Source organism: Alnus glutinosa, chromosome 13 (assembly GCF_958979055.1).
Source record: "Alnus glutinosa chromosome 13, dhAlnGlut1.1, whole genome shotgun sequence".
In the NCBI taxonomy this organism is placed as follows: Eukaryota; Viridiplantae; Streptophyta; class Magnoliopsida; order Fagales; family Betulaceae; genus Alnus; species Alnus glutinosa.
Window position 1 is genome coordinate 3,182,164 of NC_084898.1, and position 20,031 is coordinate 3,202,194.

General features: G+C 35.0%; 2 protein-coding genes across 2 annotated transcripts; both read right to left on the reverse strand.

The window, feature by feature from the left end:
• Positions 1–2,366: 2,366 nt before the first annotated feature.
• On the reverse strand, positions 2,367–3,751 carry LOC133854886 (transcription factor TCP9-like). The gene has a single exon (XM_062291151.1). The coding sequence runs from the start codon at positions 3,623–3,625 to the stop codon at positions 2,528–2,530; it is 1,098 nt and encodes a 365-aa protein (XP_062147135.1). The 5' UTR covers positions 3,626–3,751; the 3' UTR covers positions 2,367–2,527.
• Positions 3,752–6,697: 2,946 nt separating this feature from the next.
• On the reverse strand, positions 6,698–13,093 carry LOC133854223 (hydroxymethylglutaryl-CoA synthase-like). The gene is made up of 12 exons (XM_062290311.1): positions 12,843–13,093; positions 11,328–11,434; positions 10,554–10,686; positions 9,821–9,964; positions 9,199–9,357; positions 8,837–8,910; positions 8,658–8,733; positions 8,458–8,513; positions 8,260–8,347; positions 7,986–8,126; positions 7,738–7,887; positions 6,698–7,132 (listed from the first exon to the last, which is right to left on the reverse strand). The coding sequence occupies exons 1-12, from the start codon at positions 12,903–12,905 to the stop codon at positions 6,941–6,943; spliced, it is 1,383 nt and encodes a 460-aa protein (XP_062146295.1). The 5' UTR covers positions 12,906–13,093; the 3' UTR covers positions 6,698–6,940.
• Between the last annotated feature and the right edge of the window lie 6,938 nt (positions 13,094–20,031).

Here is a 20,031-nt window from a genome sequence, read left to right on the forward strand (position 1 = left end):
ACTGCTTCCGCTTAAGCGGTTAACGGTTATAAGCGATTAGCAATTTTTAAGTGGTTATAATCGCTCCGTTTTACACCCCTAGATGAAACCAAATTTTGCACCGCTGAACTCGACTGAGGGCCACTTGGAAAATAAGGAAAAAATCATCGGATTGGCCTTCATGTTGATTGATCCTGAGGGTTTGGGCCCTAAGCGTATTTTATTCACAACACAATCTATTAAGCTAATACGTGTTCTTAGAGGATTAAAAATGTTTATGAAAATTACGTGTAATTAAAAAAATAATAATAATAATAATTCGATAGAAATAATTTGGTTGTCCTTTAATAATTATACAATATGTATGGACGACGAGGACCCACGACGACCGCAATAATCCAAGCATGGTCCCTTTGATGCAATGAGGTGGACCACTGCGACCCAAACATTTTTTTTTTTTTTTTTTAAAAAGGGTGGACCCGGGACCACGATAAACAATGGCCGTCAATAGTACAGAAGTCGGGGCCCCACCGAAAAAAATGGTTGATGAACAGGCGGTGGAGCCCCATGCTTTTGTGCTTTCATCTCAATCGTCAAAGCCACCGGGCCCCACCACCCAAAAACCCCCGGTGGGTCCACAAATATCGAGCCCCACTCAACCCGATAGAGAAGGGCAACCGGTTGGACCCCACGCTCCTCGGTGCACGCGTACCTCATCCATGACAGCTTCAACGTAGCCCCCACACTCCACGGGCATCATATTTTTAATGCCACTCCCCCCACCACGCCCTTCCTCCTAGCGCGTGTACCTACACATTAAACAAAATATCGATCTGAATCTTCTGATTGTTAAACTGGTGGACGCTGAAGTCGCTGAGAAAGGAGGTGATTGGCACGTCCAATCAGAGAGCGTGGCGATGGCGGCTGGGAACTTCCTTTTGGGCTTGTTGACCCACCATTTGGAGGTGGACCACACCGCCCCCCACCATCCCCCCAACGAATTCGCACGTGGGAGCTTTGATCTCCCTTGTGTACGGTCAAAAAGGCTTTTAAAATTCTCCCAAATCCCTCCGTTAGCAAAATTCTTTATTTCCCATACCATAGAGGCATAAACTCAATTGTCTCAATTAACTCTTCAATTTTTATTTTTATTTTTATTTTTTTATTATTTTATAAAAATTAAAAAAAAACCTATAAAAAAAGTTGGAGGTGATGGTTAGTGGTTGACATTATTTATGAGGTGTCTATACAATTTGGGGTTGAAATGACAATTGGGGTTTATGGTCGGGTATTCAAGTTAATATCATGTGAATTGTATCGAGTCAGGAGTGCAAGATTACGTGGACTAATAAGAACTTAACTCAATAAAATAATCATATTGAAATCTATTTATGGGAATAAGATTCTAAGTAAAATGGAAATAAATTATTTCATGATCTATATTTTGATTTTATTACATTTAACAGTATATATAGTGTCACATCATTTAAAAATTACTACATATTCATCATCTTGTAACACATAAACTAAAGATTAATGCTATAAAGAGGACTAGAGTTATCTTTGTGTCTTTCTAAATATCATATTGTTTTTAAAATCACCATTGAACTTGAAATAATAATTATTAAATTTTGATCTAGTGGTGATTTTAAAAAACACGTAACATTTGGGAGGACATAATATTGACAAGAGTCTTCGTTACAGCATTACTCCTAAACTATTAGATATGAAATCTAATTTAAATCATGAAATGGTTCATCTTCATATCTATTGAAATATGGCAGAATTAAATCATGAAATGACACCTCATGTCACGCTTGTGTCCCTAAAAACTTATGTGATTTTTAAAATTACCATTAATCAAAGTCTAGTAGTAATCTATCACAAATTAAATGGTAATTTTAAAAGACACATCAATTTTAAAGGATAAATAAAAAAAAACATATAACATTACTCTTTTACCCTCTCTAAAAGTCTTCTTCAAAAACAAAGTTCTGTCCACTCACATTTAAATGTCTAGTTTCGTCCCTACTTCAATCGGAGAAGATCATAATTTTAACCACAATACATCCTATTTAGCTAAACGGGTAACGTAACACAATTTGCATGACTCGTTTAATAATTAAATTATTCGTATAACTTATTTAATAAATAATAAACAGATCGCGTTGGATTGAATCGAATCGAAACGAAACGACCGGTTTATTTTTTCTGTTAATTAATCATGGTAAATAGAAGTTTCCAACCACACCATGCATGCCTGAAATTGTTTCAAAGGAAAATTTTGTTAGTTTTGCAGTGAGAATTTCAAGAAAGGAAAAGTTGTTCATGTCTGCCGTGCAAATTGGAAGATAAACAAAAACATTAGCATCATTAATCCATTTGGAAACACAAAAGAGAAACAGGAATTTTTTTTTTTTTTTTTAAATAAAAAAAAAAAAAGGAAAAACCCTACATTTGTTTCTTGATTCTTATTATCTTGTGCAGTGGGAAATAGCGCACCCAATTTGCGAACGCTAATTAATCCACTGTTTGTGTCCCTCCATTTTCATGGCTTCGAAGATGAAGCAAGCGTTTGCTGGTTTCCAGCCCGACTCATCAACTGCAACTCCTGCTTATCGTAAATTTCCAACGAGAAATCCCTCAGCATCTGAGCTTTACTACTCCCACCACCCGAACTGACACTCGCCGCCATCGTCGACGACGAGTTATTCGCCACCTTGGCCCCGACGGAGGTCGTGCTCGCCGCAGAGCTGGTCAGCTCGATGCCGGTGGGAACATTTACGTTGGCGTCGATAAACGACGAGATAGGCCTGGCCGACATGTTGAAGACCGTGGGAGAGAAGGCCCATATCTGGGGGCATTGGTTCGACGAGGGTCCGGGCTGGGCCTGTGGGATCATCCAGAACGCGTTGGCTGGGACCATCATGCCCGTGTTGCCCACGGTCCAGACCGGGACCAGGCCCTGAGGGACCGCGGGAGTGGCGGGCTGGACCGGCGCCAGAGTCGAGGGCTGCGACACGGCGTCGTTTATGTCCACGAATTCGCTGTTCGACGGTCGTTTTCGTTTCTTGGTGGTTGTGGTGGTGGAGGAGGGGATTGTGATTGTGTTGGAGGTAGTGGTGGTGGGGATTTTGAGGGTGCCGCCGACGGATACGGCGATGGCGGGGACGGTGCCGGTGCCGGTGGCCTCGATGATGGCCTGTTCGGCGTGTTCAAGGAGCCACCGGACGGTCTCGCCGTCGGACTTGTGACCGAGTTCGCGGGTCAACTGGAAGATCCGGGCGGCGCAGGTGGCTGGTATTCGGATCCTCCGACCACGACCCTCCACCTTTGTATGCCGGTCCTTCGTGGACGACCGCCTCGCTGCCGTCACCGGCATCGCGGCGGGGACCATCCCGATCGGCTGCGCGGGCGTCACCGGCGGGAGGGCCCGGTGAGTCTTCTGGTCCTGGTCCGGGTCCGAGTCCAAGGGCTCCTCTTTCAACGGCATGGCCTGCAACGCCATCGAATTCTCGAAGCTTGTGGCTTTCGAGACGCCCTTGTGATTAAGGTTCTCCTCCGGGTCGCCGGTGCTGGTGCTGATATCGGAGGTGCCCCCTCCGTCGTCGTCTTGATCCATGTCCTGCTCCTGATACGACATCATTTCGGGGGAAATTGGACCGTTTGTTTCCCGAGAATTCGAGGGAAAGCTAGGGCTCGGTTATGGTTGAGGTCAGAGGGAGTTATTGAAACGGTAATATAACAGAAAGAAATTGAAGAGGAAATGGACGAGAAAGAATCTGGCCCCTAGGATTTATTGGCTATCGGATTGTATGATTGGACGGTGGACATTCGATCATAGAAGGTTTGTGGTGGTGATGGGGTGCCACGACTTGGGTCCCACTGGATGAGCTTTCGGATTGTCATCTGTCCCAACTAGTGGACCACTGGGGGCAGGTGGGCTCCGGTCTCAACCAATTGGGTCACAGAGTAGTGTCAGGAAGGTCTGGAAAGGGTTTTTCTTTCTGGCTTAATAAGTGGATTTTATTGGTCGACACCACCTCTCTATGGTGGTCCATGCACTAACGGAAAGCAATACCACCACCACCCTCCTCCTCCTCCTCCTTCTACTGTTACTTCAGCATTATTTGCATTTTGCCCTGGATTTGAATAGGTTGGAATTAGATGTCCGTATTGCACCTAATGTTAGAGAGTAGGTGAATTCCGCACTTGTTCGAACAAATGTTCTAACAATCCGAGTAGGTGCAGGCATCCGCCCGAACAAGTTTAGATCTCACCTATCGTGTATTACATGTAATGCAAATAACTAATTACACTTAATCCCAAGTTTTTTTTTTATTTTTCATTTGTTTGCCCTAGTCTTTTCTTATGTAAGCACCTCGTATAATGTTTAAGGATTCAAAGTGATTGGGTAATTATTTGCACATCTCAAAACTTTTAAGTGATCCAACTAAGAAACAAAGGCAAAATCTGGTAAATATCAGTAATTGTTAGATTTATTTAAAATAAATAAATAAAATTAATCATTTTTTAGTATTTCAAATAATTGGAAATTATATATATATATAAAGTTTAACGTGTCCATTAAATTGGATTTTGTGGTTACGATCTTGGACCATTATGCTATTTATAATGTCCATTAAGTTAGATTTGGCAGTTACGATATGTGACAATTGGATCAAATGATTTCGGATCATTGAGATGTGTCCAAAATCACTATAAATATGATTATTTAGCTATATGCAAATAGATAGCACCAAACAACTTATTTCTTGTCTCCAACAAATTTCTTTTGTACAATTCTCATTCGAATGGTGTTTTAATTCACTCTAGAAAGTGTTAATTTTAGAGTGACTATAGGGCTTCATTGTACATTGGGATCTAAGGACATATATCAATTTATAAACTAGTTTAAAGGAATTTCCTTGAACCATGTTGGAGGAAAATTTTGTTATCCACAAATAGTAAAACTTTTGACATGAATTTTTAGAGAAATTCATATTTGAGTATAAGAAATACTAAACTTCACACCACAATCACACTATACTAACGTGACAAGAAAGGGTGTAAACCTGGAGCCGGTTCCGGTTATTGGGTAATAACCAGAAACCGGCTCTAGAACCGAGTAGCCCGGTTATTTGGACAGGTAGTATTTTTTTCTACATAAATTTAAAAGAGAACCATCGCGATAATCAATGAAACAGAAAGAGAATAACAGAGTAAACTACCTTATTGGGATCTATATGAGATCCAAACCTTGTTGGCATTGCGTTTTATTCTTTTTGTTTTTTCAACTGATTTGGATTAAAATAGGGAACATCGACGAGAGAGAGAGAGAGAGAGAGAGAGGGGTTTGTTTTGGTTTTTGCTTTCTTGGTCCGTAAGAAGGCTTGGGCTTTAATACGATGGCGGTGGCAAGAGCAAGGAGGTTCTTTGGCGCACTTACGGTGGTGTCTCTTCGACTGCGAGCCTGCGAGGATGGCGCGTTGCTTTGCTGTGCAGTCCACCATGTGCAGTGGAGAGCATGACAGACGATGTGCAAATTCAAGAAGAAGAAGAAGGCAGGCGGCGTGAAGATTCAAGAAGAAGAAGAAGAAGAAGAAGGCAGAGCGTGAAGATTCAAGAAGAAGGCTGAAGGCAAGCGGCGCAGAGAAAAGGGCTTAAGGCAAAAGGAGGAAAGGACCGAAAGGTCCCCATGTAGGCTGGTGTAGCATTAGACTGTAAAAGGGTAGGGGGTAATTTTCTTTAATTATATTAATACACTCGGAGCCGGTTACTCGATTAGAACCGGGTGTTTTGAAAACTAATACTCGGCTCTGGCTCCAGGTACCTAGTTATAAATAACCGGGTACCAACCCGGTTTTCCAGTTACCCAAAGCCGGTTTCCAGGCCGAGTATAACCGGTTCGAATTTACACCCATAGTGACAAAGGCTAGTAGCGCTTGAATAAATCTTTATTAAAAACTAAATTTTTTAAAAAAACTATTAATAATCTAAGGGCTACTATTCCTCACCACGTCAGCATAGTGTAATTATGATGTGAAGTATAACATTACTCTTTGAGTATTTGAACAAGAATCCGACAAAAGAGAAATGATCCATACACTCATTTTTTACAACAGCCCCACAACAAGCTGACGTGGCTGGTAATATTTTATTATTTTTTTACAAAAAGAAATGAAAACAAAACAAAAAAATAATAAAATATTACCAACCACGTCAGCTTGTTGTGGGGCTGTTGTGAGAAATGAGTGTATGAATCATTTCTCCCGACAAAATCTATAATTTATAACTTAGACTCTATTTGTAGCAGTAGATTACAAAAACCTCCAAAGAAAGGCGAGTTTCTCTCATCAAACGGTCTCAAGCTGTCAGACCCTCTCTTTTTCATGATGTATCCGTTTAGTTTAGCAGTTTCAAAACTTGTTTTGAAACAATATCAATTATAAAATACAATTTATGAAAACTTAATTTTAAAAATACAGTCAAGTGTTCGATAAAATTTGCAGTTTAAAAAAATAATGCCTTAAACTATCTTTAAAAGCGTACTTTTTTAATAACCGCCATTCTTTTAACGGACTCCCAAACCTGATACTTTCCACAATTTTATTTAAAAGCACGTGTTTGGCATACGAAATTGCAAGGCCAATCACACTCCTAATTAGTTCTTTACAAAGAGCTGTGAGAAAGTGAAAGCAATAAAGCCCAGAAGCACATTTTAATCCACTCAATCGAGTATTATCTCGAGAACTTGAGCGTTTGTTGCATTATCATCATCCAGATAGAGAGAATACATTTGGGGTTGAACAAAGGTAATGATTATTGAGATAAACCTCATTGAGAAGTAGAAAAAAAAAAAAAAAAAACAAAAGAAGAAGAAGAAAATGGAACCTTACAGCACTTACTGCTGAACAATACTACTTGCTTTGGCATACACCTAAGAACACAAATGCCAACTTCAGTGACCATTGGCAAGAGAACCCTTCTCACCGGCCTTCTTGGCATAGAATCTTCGGTACATGGAATCGACTTCAGTGAGATAGTATGTGCCTGGAGATAAAAGGCTACAGTCCTTGCTTGTGACAAAGTCCTTGCCTCCATACCTGTGCTCCATTAGCTTCATAGTTTCAACAAACTTCTCCGGAGGGAACTGCATGAAACCCGCACCAGAATTAAAATGCATGAAAACACACTTACGATATCTCTTGTCAGCTAAACATTTGTGAACGCCCTAGTCCAACATTGGAAAGATTAGTAGCCCAAATAAAGTGGGTGAATTATTAAGATACTCATGGATGTTAAGTCCCGAGACTAAACTTTATAAATAATTCTAGAGAAGCTTCAAATTAACTAGTCCTTTTGGAGTGATAACGCAGATGTGACTAACGCTTTCCTTGAGACGTTACAATTAGCACACAAATTGTGTTCTTTACCCTAAATGTTAGAATGCAGGCAACCACCAGGTCACCTGAACACGGGGAAAATCAAAGATCCCCATGTTGCCAAGGCTCTTCGGTAGCAAGTAGTAACTTCAAAGAAGCCATTCTATATGGGTCTGCGTGCAAATTGATTTAATGTCGTGAAATCGGATTACAGATCCAAATCCTTAGCACAGATAGGGATCAATTTTTCTCTTCTAGTCCTTTTGTTTTATATTTAGTAATATTGAGGTGTGCAGGTACAATTAAAAATTATAAAACATCCGTCGAAAACACCAGGAAATTTATTGCCTCAAAAGAAGAATAAGAGATATACCTCATGCCTTGACTCCAATTTCTTTTCGACATCCATCACACTGGCGATGTTTGACAAGCTAAAGGGATGTTGACCTTCATGGAATTTCAATGAAAACATTGTGGCGGCTAAGCCACTCCCATACGAGAACATTATCACCCGCTGGCCTGCCTGCCAGTTCATTAAATAACAATCAAATATATAAGGAAATACGAACATTTGAAGGGAGGAAGCTAAATGGTTACATTAGAAAGTAGTTTGAAAATTACCAATGTGGTATGTTTATTGTGAATAAGGGATGCAAATGCTGCATAGATAGATGCAGTGTACATATTGCCAACTTGCTTTGGTATCAAAGTGGTTGGCTGCACCTTTGCATTGAAAAGGGGCTTTGCAAGTTGCTGGGTTACCTGTGGAACAATAATATTTTAGTGATCATCAGGAAGTTCCAATTTTACGGATGAGATAATCCAAAATTATCTCAATTGTTAGCGAATTAAAAACATTCTTGTCATAATAATAACATTCAGAGTTCTAACACACCTTTTCAAGATCCCGGCTCTGGTAGCTTTCATCACCAGATAAGGTCGAAAATGGTCCCAACTTTTCTTTAGCAACCTCATCAACAGAGCTGCAAATAGAAGCAGATTTTAATTATTCACCAATTACATCTAAGTTAATGGATAAAACTTATGAAAACTAGAAGTTATAATTCCTAGAGAGATGAAGAAAAACAAGAACCTGGCATTCCTCAAGAAGTCGTTGTACAACAAACGAGCAAAGCTTTTCTGGACAAGCTGCAGTAGTTCAAAGCAAAATAAATAAATAAACAAAAAGAAGGAAAGAATAAGATAAACAAGATATTATTGCTTTAAGCATTCTAGGATTTAAATTATGATTCCAAAGGAGGTCACAGGGTCATAATTGATCACATAGTCTACCTTGTTATATGGAGAATGAAATACGAAGTACTCAGCATCAGAAATAGAAAATTGTTTTCCTTCCAGTTTCTCATACCTACAGAATGCAAAACAGTGAGGCATTTACATGGCACACAATTAATCACCAAAATCTCTACTAAAACATGGCTAAAGCTTTCAGAACTTCCAAGGAATCTTACTTTTTACACAATTGTTTGTAGCAAGAATCAAGAGCCATGAGATAACATGTTTGAGAAAGCTTCCCATCAACTACCTGCAATCATAGTTGACAATAGATAGGAGTCACTCCAACAAGCAATTTGTGTCACCAAATAGCGAATCTTGTTGATTGAAAAGCATGCGAACAATACAGGGAAAATTCAAATGCCTATAAACATGTATTTGCAACCAAAAGGTAAAGAAAGAGTACAATCAGGGAGAGGAAAAGGTATATATATCTATATATAAAATATAAATAAATAAAAAAAGGGCCAAAATATGATGCTAATGTCAACAGTAAATGTGAAAAATGACGTGTAAAAATGGGATTGGGGAAGATTACTGGATATTCACTAGCAAGGTTTGGCTTGTAAAAATCATAGGCATGTGCCATATGACTCCCCCTAAATTTGCTTTCAAAAGAAATAGGAGCATCAGGTCCTATTAGAATGGCAATAGCAGCTGCTCCTCCAGTAGGCCGGGCTGGTCCCTCTGCATAGACCTGATAAACAAAACTACAATTGGTAAATGGTGCATGGAAGACTTTACAAACTACATAAACCCCTATTTACGAGAAAAAAAGAAAAAAGAAAAAGGAAGTCAAAATTATATGCAAATTAGACTGATTTCAACCAGTGAAATAAGAAATCATCTCAAAATACAGAAGTTCTACAATTTTGAGCATTGTCACAATATATAATTTATTTCATGTATGGATGATGTATAATAGTCCTCCCTTTTCTAGTTTTACTGAATTTTTGGACTTTTATTCTTCTTTTTTTTCCTTTTCTTTTTTTCCTTATAGGGAATCTCTCCTATGTACACGGATTGCACCTCTTTGCGCTTTGTAATGAGATTGAATTACTTTAAAAAAAAAATAATTATTATTTCATGTAAGAAATAAAGCAAGTCTTCCCCTGGACATAGTCCGTGTGAACATATAATCTCCAAAGAAATCGTCATACCGCACTGTCAGTGCACACAACAAGTCCATAGCGTCCATCCCATGAACTACTCTCAACCCAGTTGACACAGTTGAATAAAGCTGCAGTTCCCCCATAACACGCATTAGTTGAGTCGACACCTTCAATGTCTGTATTTCCACATTTCTGTTCATTCCAAGTAAGTAAAGAGCAGTCAATTAAAATCTTTGAAGAACAGACCTTTAAGAACTAATAGGACTTGAAATACTAATTAAGCGAATCCTCTCAAAATAAGAATCACAGCAGAGCAATACAGGATCCAAATACAAACAAACCCTCAAAAAGACCTTGTTACTTAAAATGGAAGCATGAAAGAATCGTGATCTGGAAAGAAAACAAATGCAGAAGAACACAGGCCAGCTGTGAGCAACTTTAACCTCTTGCTCTGCCAGACAACCCCATATTGATGTAAAAGTAAAAATCTAGACTCCTTCAACCCCAGACCCAATGCAACATAATTTTGAGCCACATGAACTGTATGATTACTTCTCTCACTTCACTCAATCAAAAAATATGTCTCCTGTCTACCTCGACTGAGGTTTCAATACTCCAATATTTTTTTTTTCTAAACAATACTCCAATATATCTACTCTAATAGGTTTAGGTTCCAAAGAACAATCATATGGTCCCAAATTCAATATCACACTTCAAAGAACAATTAATTCAAAGACGATTATAAGAAAACCAACTGCATTTAAATGATTCAAAAGACTACCTCAAAGATTGGCATCAGGAAGGTCTTGATGGATTTGCTCTTGTCTATTACAGTCTCACTTCCTACTTCCAGACGACCAATTTGTTTGGGATCAATCCCATATTTCTCAAGGAGGGAAGTAACCACTGTCAAACTGAAAATTGAAGAGTCAATGAGTATAGAAACTCCCCAAGATCCTATCAGTAAAACTTTGTTGTTATTATTGAAGGTAAAGTTGAAGCTCATAGGAGTGTAAGCAATGGACATATCCAAAGAAATAGTCAAAGACTCAAAGTAAAAAGTATATATCAAGATTGGCCCTCCTAATGGACATTGTCTAGCATGATAAGAACATAACATAACTATTACAGGGCTAAACCACATTGAAAATAGATAAATGAGAATTTTTTTCATTTTATGAAAAGGAAAAGTATTACATGTCATACAAAAAGATTTTTATTCAATACTTTTTTTTCATAGAGTTGTCAACCACACAATCCACTAGAAGATACACTTGGTATGTTCCTTATCCATCTAACAGTCTTATCATTCCTGAATTGAATAAGCAGGGTTCAGTCCTTATTGCAGGCTTCCGTATTGGACTATCAACTTTCCTATACTCAAGTGAGGAACCCTTTCAATTGTCTTAGTGTTCTTTAAACTTCTGAGAACATCACTAGATGATAATGATGTTCGAATTAATTCTGACTGAAGGCAATGAAACAATATGAAAAGTAACATCAGGTGCTGCTATTAGTGTAGAATAACAGTGCGGTTTGTATGTGGAATCACAACCTCATTGAGATGACATCTTCCACCTCAGTACAAAAGGCCATGCAATCTTGTCCGAGCCCGATAGTGTATTTCCCTTTACTTGCACCATCATGAGCCTCCAATGATTCCTATTTCCCATAAACAGAGAAAAGATACATATAACTTTTGATGCAAATGTAAATTGTTTTGTTTATAAGAACACACATGCAGGTTAATAAAACGCCAGCAAGAATTAAACCCATTTCAAATCTGATAGCTGGAGTATATGGCTTATTTAAGAAAAGAACCATGGGACCACTCTTATAACCAGAGAATGTTCAGTATCTTCTCAGGACCCACGTAATTACTTAGTTGATTTTTTTTTTTTTTTTTTTAAAAAAGTCTTCCCCTAACCAAAAAAAAAAATCAAGATGTATAGTTTTCAAATACATACTTTTGCCATAAAATATTCTTTTCTAATTTAAATTTCATGGGCATACTCTGCTGGTTAACCCCTGGGCACATTTATTACCGTTGGTTATTCCTTACCTCTTGGAAAAATATCACAAAACACTGAAGAAATTTACATCCTACCTGTCTCAATTCCCATCTCAAACAATGGTACCCATCAATTTCTTACTCCATTCAAAACAAAACAATCATCACTGAAACCACCGGCACTCTGCAATTAAATGTAAAAGGAATTTACATTTTACACTGGCTTTGTAGCCTAGCGGTGGTTGACCGCCTCCACAAGATCAGAACTTTGACCAAATTACCAAACTTTCATCTGTAACCTTCACTTTGGGACCGGATGGATCCCATACACAAGCAAAACTAAAATTGGTGGACATACATGCAAATTTGCAAAGTCACCACGCATCAGAGCCACCTAAATCACTATACACAAAAAAATCAACATCTATTTACGATTCCTCCATTTACACGCAGAGAATTAGCTTCTCTGCAAAGTAAAGGAAAAAATACCTTAAAGAATTAGCTTAACAGCTTCCTCAAGCATATAAGCATGTCTAAACCATTTAAAATTTCCTTCGTCGTTTTACTCGTACTTTTTTCGAAAACCAAACAGCGACAGTAAAATATATATAATACTCGAATTCCATTAATTGATAGTCCAACATTAAAATAAAAAATAAAAAATAAAATCTCCAACTTCACTTAACAAAACTCAATTTGAACAAATCCGAACAGCTGAGCCAAAAACCAACACAAATCACAAACAAAGAAGCTTTAAATTTAGACTTTATTTCCATTGAGTGTATATATATTAAAATGTTAGATATCGAATTTCTATCAATAAATACGCCAAGACTTTTTTTAAAAAAAAAAATATCCATCTTCACTTAACCAAACTTAATTCAAACAATTCCGAATAGCTGAAGAAAAAAACCAACACGAACCACGAACAAAGAGAGACAAAAACAAAAAGAAAATTCAAATTTAGACTTTCATTCCGCTTCCCCGCTTTTCTCTCCATCCAAACAGAAACTGAAACACAGAGAGAGAGAGAGAGAGAGAGAGAGAGAGAGTGATCACCTGCTGAATACAAGTAGGAGGGAAGTAGATGTCCACGGCGAGAATCCCCACATTCTTTGCCATTTTTCGCTCTTCCGCTTTCCTTTCCTTTCTCACTTTCAATTAAAAGATCCAAACAACGACGAATTTCTTTCAAACTCTCTCTCTCTGAACACCTCCTGAGAGAAAGGGAATCGGGGAAAGTCCAAGAGCGAGCGAAGCAATGGTGAGGCTCACATGTAGCTGTTTGGCAATATATATATAGAGCCTCTCACAGAGAGAGAGAGAGAGCGCCAACTGGCCTCTGAAGTACTCTGACTCAGACTTAGAGCTTCGTGTAAGGCCAGGCTGCGATTTTACTTTTTGGCCCTCTATCTTGCTGTATTTACGGAGGTGCCCATTACATTAACATAATAACATGTGCGGACGAAATTGGGAATCCGAGTGTCCGTTAATCGTTTCGTTATTACCGTGGCTTAATTAATAGTTACCCAGGGGAGTTGCTATAACGACAGACCGTTGCCATCAAGCTTTCGATTTGTAAATTTCTTTAAATTTTTATACCATTAATTTTAAATTAAATATTTACAATCACTAAGCTATTTTATTATATAAAATTCTTTAAATATCAATTATTGTTTTCAAATTAAATTATTAAAATTCTTAAGCTCTATAATATTTTATTAAATTTATATCCAAAGCTTAGTTGGAATTTAATTCGTTTAAATTAGGACACGTGTTGATTCTATCAACTCTAATGTTGAACGGTGCCGATGAGCCTGCTATAAGAGTGTAGAGTGTATTTAGCATTGCGTTATTACGTACTAAAAATACGATTTTAAACTAAATCATATAAATCATAATGACACCAAATTATTCATGAGTAATGTTAAAAACTACCTATTATCTCATTATTAGCTTCGATAAAAAAATAAAAAATAAAGGTTGATCGGCGTTACTATATCAATAAGATAAAATAACAATATAATAAAAAGGGATAATTGCACCGTTGGTCCCTGTGGTATGTCATAATTATTTTTTACTCTCTATGGTTTAAAAAAGTTCATAAAAGGTCCTCGTGATTTGCAATAATTACAAATCAATCCCTAGCATCAAATTCTGTTAAAATTTTTAACAGAGTCCGTCAAATACCACGTCAGCGACACGTGTCGCCAATAAGATGACGACACGTGTCCATCGTAATAAAAAAATATAAATTTATTAAAAAATAAATAAAAATACTTTTTTTAAAAAAAATAATAATAAAATTTTTTTAAAAAAAAAAAAAGAAAAAAAAAAAGCCACCCCTTTGAGCTTTATTTTCTTTTCTTTTCTTTTTTGAATTTTTTTGAATTTTTTTGAATTTTTTTTAAAAATAAGTATTTTTATTTATTTTTTAATAAATTTATATTTTTTTTATTAAGATGAACACGTGTCGCCATCTTATTGGCAACACGTGTCGCTGACATGGCATTTGACGAAATCTGTTAAAAATTTTAACAGAATTTGACGCCAGGAATCGATTTGTAATTATTGCATACCACGAGGACCTCTCATGAACTTTTTAAACCATAAGGAGTGAAAAATAATTATGGTATACCACAGGGACCAACAGTACAATTATTCCTAATAAAAATTATAAAATTGTAATTGGCATTACTCAATTATTTAGTGATAACTCCAAAAATAAATAAATTGGTTGAATCTCTCAGCTTAACATGGACCGACAAGTCATCTTTTTGCCACCTATGACTGTGTGATCCTGGTGACAAAGACAAGCACTCAAGTCCTCTGTCCAATTGTCCAATTACTGTCTCCCAACGAGAATCACATATCAAATATAAGTTTTTTTTTTTTTTTTTAACGAGTAAAAATCTTTTATGCATATTTAACCAAGTAAATGTTATCTTTTCAAAAAAAAAAAACCCAGGTAAATGTTATACAGTTTTCTTGGACTTTTGAATGATTTTTAGCACAAATTGTTAATAAATTATTTTTTATTTTAAAAGCTTAAACAAGTAAAAAATAAATAAAAACTTTACTGAATCTCTATTAATTGTAACTTTAAAAACTCTCAATTTATTGTATTTATCTTTCTTTCTTTTTTTCAATTTCACCAATTTATCAAGATTTTCTATAAAATCCGGTCAAAATTCCAAAATGCCCATTTTTTAATTTTTACTTTTACATATATATTTAAAAATTCAAGCATAGATATTTTTGTAAATTCCGTTAAGAGAAATAATCCCTACACTCATTTCTCACAACAGCCCCACAACAAGCTGACGTGGCTGGTAATATTTTATGAGTAATGTTTCTTACACAACTCTCACACAACTTTTGCACAACTCTAACTACTTTTTGTTATGATCAACCATTGGATTTGTTTTCCAACATGTGGGTCATAAATATTCAATGGCTGATTTTAAAAGAAAGTTGTTAGAGTTGTGTAAAAGTTGTACAAAAATTGTGTAAGAAACATTACTCATATTTTATTACTTTTTTTGTTTTGTTTTCTTTTCTTTTTGTAAAAAATAATAAAATACTACCGGCCACGTCAGCTTGTTGTGGGGCTGTTGTGAAAAATGAGTGTAGGGATCATTTCTCTTCCGTTCTATTCTGAAGAAGGCATAAATCATTACAATTTTTTCTTTTCTTTTTTTTTCTAAAAATTCATAGGGATATTTTAAAAATTTTGACAAGATTTAACTGAAAATCCTAACAGAGTAATGGATTGAAAAAAATAAAAATAAATAAATACACTAAATTGAGAGCTTTTGAAGTTTAGGTGGATAATTAAAAATGTAATGAAAATTCATGTGAGTTGAGTAAAACTTCTCCTTAAAAAAATAAATTAAATTATTTAATTAATATTTTAAATTTAAATTTTTTTTTAATGTGTGAACTCAAACTTTTTATACTAAGTTATTAAAATAAAAGTTAAACTATAAACGCAAGATTTGAATTCAAAACTTTTATTTAAATACTTACTTATCTAAAAAATTAAAAAATAATTAAATTAATACTCTAGCACAAATCCTGAAAAATTGGAATCTCAATTAATCCACTCCTTAACCGAGGGTTTGGATCTGCTGAACCTGTCAAATGCACGGATCTCCACGCATGTCACCTAACTTCATCATGTGCATTACTTTTCAATTTTATTTTATTTTTTTTGGACGAATTACTTTTCTATTTTATTATCATGAAAACAGTATTTGTGTTATATAGTGTAAAAGACAACCCCACAAATTTGGAATTAGGCTCCTCTCGGTATCCAGTTCCCTACAGTGTAAAAGTATTTTTGTTAAAAGAGAAATATAAAAAGATAAAAATTTATCTATATTATAAAGAAGGGATAATTGTACCGTTAGTCCCTGTAGTATATCATAATTATTTTTCACTCCCTATGGTTTAAAAAGTGTATAGGAGGTCCATGTGATATGCAATAATTACAAATCGATCATTACAGTCAAATTTCGTTAAAAAATTTTACAGATTCCGTCAAATGCCACGTCAGCGCCATGTGTCGCCATTTTATTAGCAACACGTGGCGCTGACATATTCATCTTAATAAAATAATATAAATTTATTAAAAAATAAATAAAAATACTTTTTTTTTTTTGAAAAAATTAAAATTAAAATTCACAAAAAAAAAAAAACAAAAACAAAAAAAGGAAAAAGGTGGCAAGGGGTGGCCAGGCCACCCATAGCCAATGGGGGTGGCCCAGCCACCCCTTGCCTGCCAGGTTTTTTTTTTTCTTCTTCTTCTTCTTTTTTTGTTTTTTTTTTTAAATAAATTTAAATTTTTATGAAGATGGACATGTGTCGCCATCTTATTGGCGACACATGGCGCTAACGTGTAGAGCTAACAGATTCCGTCAAAATGGTGGACGGAAAATCAATCCAGAGAGTAAAACGTAATTATTGCATATCACAGGGACCTCCCATGCACTTTTTAAATCATATGGAGTGAAAAATAATTATGATATACCACAAAGACCAACGATGTAATTATTCCTATAAATAATTGAAAACTCTCCGATTCATTTGAACGGTCCGGAAACAATCGGTTTTTCAAAAAATTTGTCTACTTCACCGCCTCCCCATCATAATTGGTCAAGGGGATTCTGCAGAAAAAAAGAAAAAGAAAAAAGTTTGTAATTGCAGTAGACCAGGTTTTGGTTTACCCTAGTGATCCACCATTGGATGAGTCAAATGAGTGTGGTTGGTGGAATCCCATTAAGTGGTTGTTAGGTGAAGCATGTGAGTGTGGAAGTAGTTGTATTAATGTTGTGAACTAATCAAAGCTCTGTTTCTTAAAAATTTAGTTTTTTATTGTCAAAATAAAAATGAAAAACTTCACCTATAATCTTTAATTTTTTTTATCACTTTCGAGATAAAGTATTCAAACTTTAAAACGTGTCAATTTATAGTATCTATCTTTCAAAAAAAATTTATTTTTTTAAATTTATTTTTTTTCAGTTTCAACTATTCGTTAGAAATTTCCGTTAAATCCTATCAAAACTTTCAAAATACTCGTGTGTTTTGTTTTTTTTTTAAAAATCATACAAAAAATTTCAAAGATTCACGCATGTGTATTTTTGCAAATTTTATTAAATTCTTACCAATATCTAAATCCTTGCAATTTTTTCTCATTTTTTTTTCCTAAAAATATATGGGTATTTTTGAAATTTTGACAAAATTTAATGAAAAATTCTAATGGACGGTTGAAATTGAAAAAAATTGAAAGTTAGATATCATAAATTGACACGTTTTAAAGTTTATGTACCTTATTTCAAAAGTGATAAAAGATCACGAATTATAAATAAAATTTTTCCAAATAAAAATGTTCAAACAATTCACAATGAGAGAGTCTTTGTGGTGCTTATTTGTCCGAATAAGTCTCGAGCAGTCTACCATCTACTCAGGCAGATGAGCTGCATGTTTTTATATATATTTATATATATTTATATGTCACATCAAATTATTTTTCAAATAAAAACAAAAAATACCCCTTAAAAAAGCTAGTAACAAGCATATTCTTGGCATTTGTGTTGTTCTTTATTGGGACTTACCCTAGCTAACCTTATGGTTATTGGCATGTTATCATTCGTATGCGTGCGTGATTCAATTGATAAGTTGATAAAAGATGTGATTATGAATACACATAGGCATGCCTCTCTCTTTTGCCCGTACTTTATTGGGCTAGCTAAAATCTAAAGGGGTCCGGGAATATCTTTTTGCTTTTGAAAAAAAAATTTATTATTATTATTATTATTATTTTATTTTTTAACGAGAAAAGAAATTACAAACTAAAAAAGATTACAATAAATTAAGGCTGGGTAACCCAACAATAAACTCTTAAGAAAACAAGTACGTGATGACAATGTATCGAATCAATGATGCGGGCCAATAGGTTCTTGGCACGGATGCAAAGAACCCAAACAACCAGCAAAGATGGTTACAGGTATATAAAGAGTCTAGAAATCATAAACACCTGTTTGTTAACAGTTACAGGGGAAACAGAAAATAACACTAAAAGGAAAAATCTTTAATCAATACGTTCAAGAAATAATTTTCTATGCTCCGATCGTTTTGCTTACGCTGCCCTCACTCTATCACGTTTTATCTATGTGCCCTTTGTATTAATGGTATACATGAACCATGTCTTTTAAATTTTTTAAATGTCATGACAACATCTTCATCACATGACCACATATACACTAATAAATTTGTAAAATTTAATTTAAACCATGAAATGAATCTTCTTATAACGTACCCAATACCCATATCTATAACTTTTCTTGCTCTATAATTTTGAAAGAACTTCACTTATAACCCCTGATCTTTCATCACTTTTAAAATAAGATACCAAAACTTCAAAACGTGCCAATTTAGGTTATTCGTCTTTTAATTTTTTTCAATTTTAACCTTTTGTTGGAATTTTTCGTTAAATCCTGTCAAAATACTCATAATTTTTTTAGGAAAAAAAAATATTGCAAGGATTTAGATGTTAGTTAGAATTTAACAGAATTTCTAAAAATACTCATGCCGGACTATTTGAAAAAAATTTCTAATTTTTTTTTTTTTAAAAAAAACATAGGGGTATTTTAGAAATTTTGACAAGATTTAATTAAAATTTTTAACGAATGATTGAGATTGAAAAAAAATTGAAAGATGAATACTTAAAATTGATATGTTTTAAAATTTATATACCTTATTTTAAAAATAATAAAAAATTAGAGGTTATAAATAAAATTTTTCTTTTTGGAAGCATTGATTCAAGATGCCTACTTTCAACCACGTTCGGTTCACGAAAACATTACATCAAGAATTTATAATTAAATTGAGGGTGATCTCTTATAAGTATTCGAATGTTGGTTATATATATATATATATATATATGATATTGACATTTTGACTTTCTGACTACTCAGGACAAGAAGCAACGTTTTTTATTTTTGCCCAAGTTGCCGGGCAAGGACAAATATGTGAATACGACGATGTTTCACGTTTTTGCACGTCGGAATATCAGGCGGCGGACTTGGCTGGTAGAACACGGAGAGTCTCCGGTTCAAACTTGAATGGAAAAAGATTTTCGCTATTTTTGTTAATGTGTTTTGGAATATATTTTATTTTATTTTTTTGAAAAAATTAATACTTTTATTTTTATTGACATTAAAAATATAAAAAGTCATTTAAAATACGTCACGTCACGTCAAATCAGTGTGAATAATAACTTTAGTCTTGAAAAATGTTTTGATGCGTATGAAAATAAAAATACTTTTTGAATATTTTGTGAACTTTTTTTTTGTTTTAAAAGCATTGGGTTACTCCATCAATGCTTGCTTTTTGTGATTCATGCTTTCATGGACTTGGGTAGTTGGGTTGCTGGTTGTGTTTTTATTTTCTTTGTCACTTTCTTCCTTTCTAAGTTTGTTGAAATTTGTGGATGGTTCTTAATTGATTCTTTTAGATATCAAATTTTTGCTTAGGAAAAATGGGTCCAAAAATATCTACAATCGTTAATGTCACGCCAACAATTTTAAATAATTTTGGATAGGATGAGTGAAATGAAAAATTCGAAAAACTTAAGAAGTTATAAATCGGATTTAAAAAGCCAATGAGTAAATCGAAATGGATCGATTATTTTTCCTAGCTAAAAAAGAACGGAGCTACGTACTTGAGACTTCTCGTTATTTTTCTT